At 48.1% G+C, this 3,312-nt stretch overlaps 1 protein-coding gene across 1 annotated transcript in view; it reads left to right on the plus strand.

Annotated features, from left to right (window-relative positions):
• The first annotated feature begins 118 nt into the window (after positions 1-118).
• The window catches only part of DOK7 (docking protein 7), a 71,008-nt gene continuing 67,814 nt past the window's right edge, over positions 119-3,312 (plus strand). The window contains exons 1-3 of the mRNA XM_026847181.1: positions 119-332; positions 475-520; positions 3,043-3,273. Coding sequence (XP_026702982.1) covers positions 279-332; positions 475-520; positions 3,043-3,273 — 331 coding nt within the window. The 5' untranslated portion in view covers positions 119-278. The remainder of the gene's footprint in view (positions 333-474; positions 521-3,042; positions 3,274-3,312) is intronic.

Here is a 3,312-nt window from a genome sequence, read left to right on the forward strand (position 1 = left end):
CCCCAACAATAAAAAAACCCACACAACCCGACACCAGAGTAAAATACACGAATAAAGGACCAGTGAAAAGCGTCCCGGGACCCCCTCTCCCCTCCGCCGGAAGACGCCCTGCCCCGGCCCAGTGGGGCAGAGAGGGCCGGGCCGCGCTGGCCGCTCGCCCGCGTCGCTCCCTGTGCCTGTGCGGGGACCTAATAAAGCTATTTTGAAAGTGACCCCTCGGCCAGAGCGCGGGGAGGGAGCAGCGAGCCGGGCGCAGCTGTCCGGAATCATGACTGAAGATGACGGATTCCGTGGTGGTGGAGGGTCACGTCAAGTTGAGAGACGGAAAAAAGGTCCCTGCTCCCAGCGCCCCTTCGGCCCGGCCCCGCGGCGGGCCGGGGGTCCCCGACCGACACCCCCTCCCCAGGAGGGGAGAGAGCCCGCTCTTCCCTCCCCCGGCCCTGGCTAACCCTCTCCTTTTGCCTCTCCCTGCAGTGGAAGAGTAGGTGGCTGGTGCTGCGCAAGCCCTCCCCGGTGGCAGGTAAGAGGGGGGGGCCCGGCGGTGGGGGACAGGGTTTGGGGCCCCGGGGGCCGGGAGCTTACCGGGCTCCCCTCGAGGTTACCTGCCGCTGGAGATCACCCTCGGCGGGGCTCCCCGCAAGCCGTCGCTGCTCTTTTATATATTTCTTTGGGGTCTTTTTATTTCTTTAATCGTGGGAGGGGGGAGTAAATTATCTGGCAGCGGACCAGGCGGCCAGAAATAGGGGACGGTGAGTGCTGGAGCCCCCCGAGGTGCCATGAAGGTGGCGGCGAGGGGAGAGCGCGGAGCGGAGCGGCGGGGCTTCGCCTCTCCTCGGGGCCTGGGGCTGGCGGCCGTTCACGTCCCGGGACCCTTTTTCTCCTCAGCGGGGACGGTTACAGACCCGCAGCCGCCGCCTCGGGGGGTGCCGGCAGCCCGGACTGCGACGCCGAGGCCCTTCGGCCGGTGCCCGGGTGTCGCGTTTGTCCCTCGGGCTGCCAGCGGTGCCCGGCGTCGGAGCTGAAGGTTTTAAGTAGCTTAATATCAGGCCCTGACTGAAACCAGTGGGAAAGGTGACTTCAAAGCACGGCTCTTTGGTTTTGGTTCCCCTTTAAAATGCAATTTTAATTAAAAAAAAAATAATTAATTATTGTTTTTTCTTAAGGGTGATTGGTGGCTGTAAAAAAAAAGCTGGCATTGTAAGGTCGGTAGTTATTTCTGATCAGTGTTTTGACATAAAATATCACTGCAATTTAAAAATAAAATGACATTTTAAATTAAAAAAAAAAAAAAGAAAAGAAAAATCACTTCCATGCTTCTGAAGGGGAAATTGAAAATGTTACTCAGAGTTGATGTTTTACTGCTGGAGAGGGGAAAGTAGGTTTCAGGTTTCCCCATCTATTCCTAACAGGGAAAACATTTGGGCCCAGAAGTGTGTGTTTTCAGGGCTAAATGTTGCCTATGCTTGGAAAAATGTACATCTGCATTGCTGCAGAGTGGATGATGACACCTTTTAGAGGTTGTTGTCCATAGACTGAAGTTTTCTTAGTAATTGAAGCTCTTAAGACCCAATCCTTTGTTGCTTAAATTGTTCCAGTTACGTGTTAGTGTCTTAAGTGCCTGTATCTCAGCTGAATCTGTTAAACTTCTCTGCATGAATGGGCACCTGTTGATCTGAGAGCTAGTATCTAGACATAAATATGGGCCTGGATTTCCAACATGAGTAAGCCAAGTCTGAAGGGAGAAGATGAGTGACCTTGCATTGAAAACATACTGAATGACAATGTAGTTTATTTCTCAGAAATAGTATTTTTATTTTAGTTAAATTAGCCAGGTTTACCAGAAAAAGCTCCCAATTGTTTGCTTTTATTGGCCCGTAAACCATAGCTGTTCTTTCTTCAGACACACAACTGTATTGCAGAATGCTTAAATATCATAGTTGCAGCTGTTTTTGCAAACAGGTGCATGAAAACAATTGGGAGTCCATGCAAAGCTCCACTTTAGTTAACAGACGGTTCAGTCTTTCAGTCATTTTTCACCTCTTTGGAGATTTGCCAGTTTTTTTGCCCAGCTGAGAGCTACAGGGCACCTTGCCAGGGCTCAGAGCACCACACCCCAACATTCATAAAATGGTGCATAGGGGGGTTTCTCCTCTGTGGTATGTAGGTCAGCTTAAGCTGTGGATGTTGCAGCTTTGATATTGACCATTAATTTAGTTTACAACTGAGTGCCACATGATGGGAAGGGAACTTGGAGGTAGAGGAGTGGTCTTGTTATAAATGAAAAAGGTGGAAGAGGTCTCTGCCTTTTTTTTTCTTTTTTGTCTTTTGGGTTTGCTTGTGATATGCGCTTTTCCCGTGGGACCATGGCACTTGAATTACTTTTATCTGTTGCATAGTTATTGTGTAATAAACACTTCTAGGAAGGAGTTAAAACCAGATGGTGACACAAGTAGATATTTAAAAAAAAAAAAAAAAAAAAGGTGTGGCACATAATGATTATTTAGCAATGGCTACTGTGTAACATTTAGCTAGGAAACCTGAGCTGACACTCACAATCTGGCAGTGGAGGCTGCTCACCATTTAGTAGTTGAGTAATCTGTGAACTACTGTAAGAATTTCATTTGTGGTTCAGTATGTTCTAATGGAAATATAGATGACAATAGCCTCTCAGTCTTCAGTGTTTGTAATGTGAACAGCTCTCATAGTGTAACTCCTAATGTTCAGAATTAATGAGTCAGCCCCTTCCAGACTTGGGAGAGTATCTGAAAAAACACTGGATTTTTGCAATGGAAAATAGGGAGAACTTTTTACTTTCCTCCTTATTTCTGAGCCTGCAGATTACCCTTGAAACATGCCTTCAGTGTTTGCTTCAGTGACTGCAAACTACACGAGGTGGGGTGGGAAAAGAAAACCAAGTTACATTGACTTGATCAAACTAACCCTGTAGTTGTGTAAAGCACCTTTGTATTGAAGCAGAGTACTGAGAAATGTGTTATGTTCTATGTTCTGCCTCATCATCTCTGACAGTTTTGCTTCTTTTAGACTGTTTGCTCATGCTGGTATACAAGGATAAATCTGAACGAGCAAAAGGGCATAAGGAGAGGAGCAGCATGACCTTAGAAGACATCTGTGGCTTGGATCCTGGGCTCTCCTATGAGGGCTTGAATCACACGCTTGCAATCATCTGTCTCTCTCAAGTTGTGATGCTGGGATTTGAGAACAAGGAAACAATGTATGCGTGGGATGTACGAATCCGCTACAGTTTAGGGGAAGGTAACCTTTGTCTTCTCATACTTCACCCCCCCGCCCCCC

The sequence above is a fragment of the Athene cunicularia genome (assembly GCF_003259725.1).
Source record: "Athene cunicularia isolate RWA chromosome 4 unlocalized genomic scaffold, athCun1 chr4_part1, whole genome shotgun sequence".
NCBI lineage: Eukaryota > Metazoa > Chordata > Aves > Strigiformes > Strigidae > Athene > Athene cunicularia.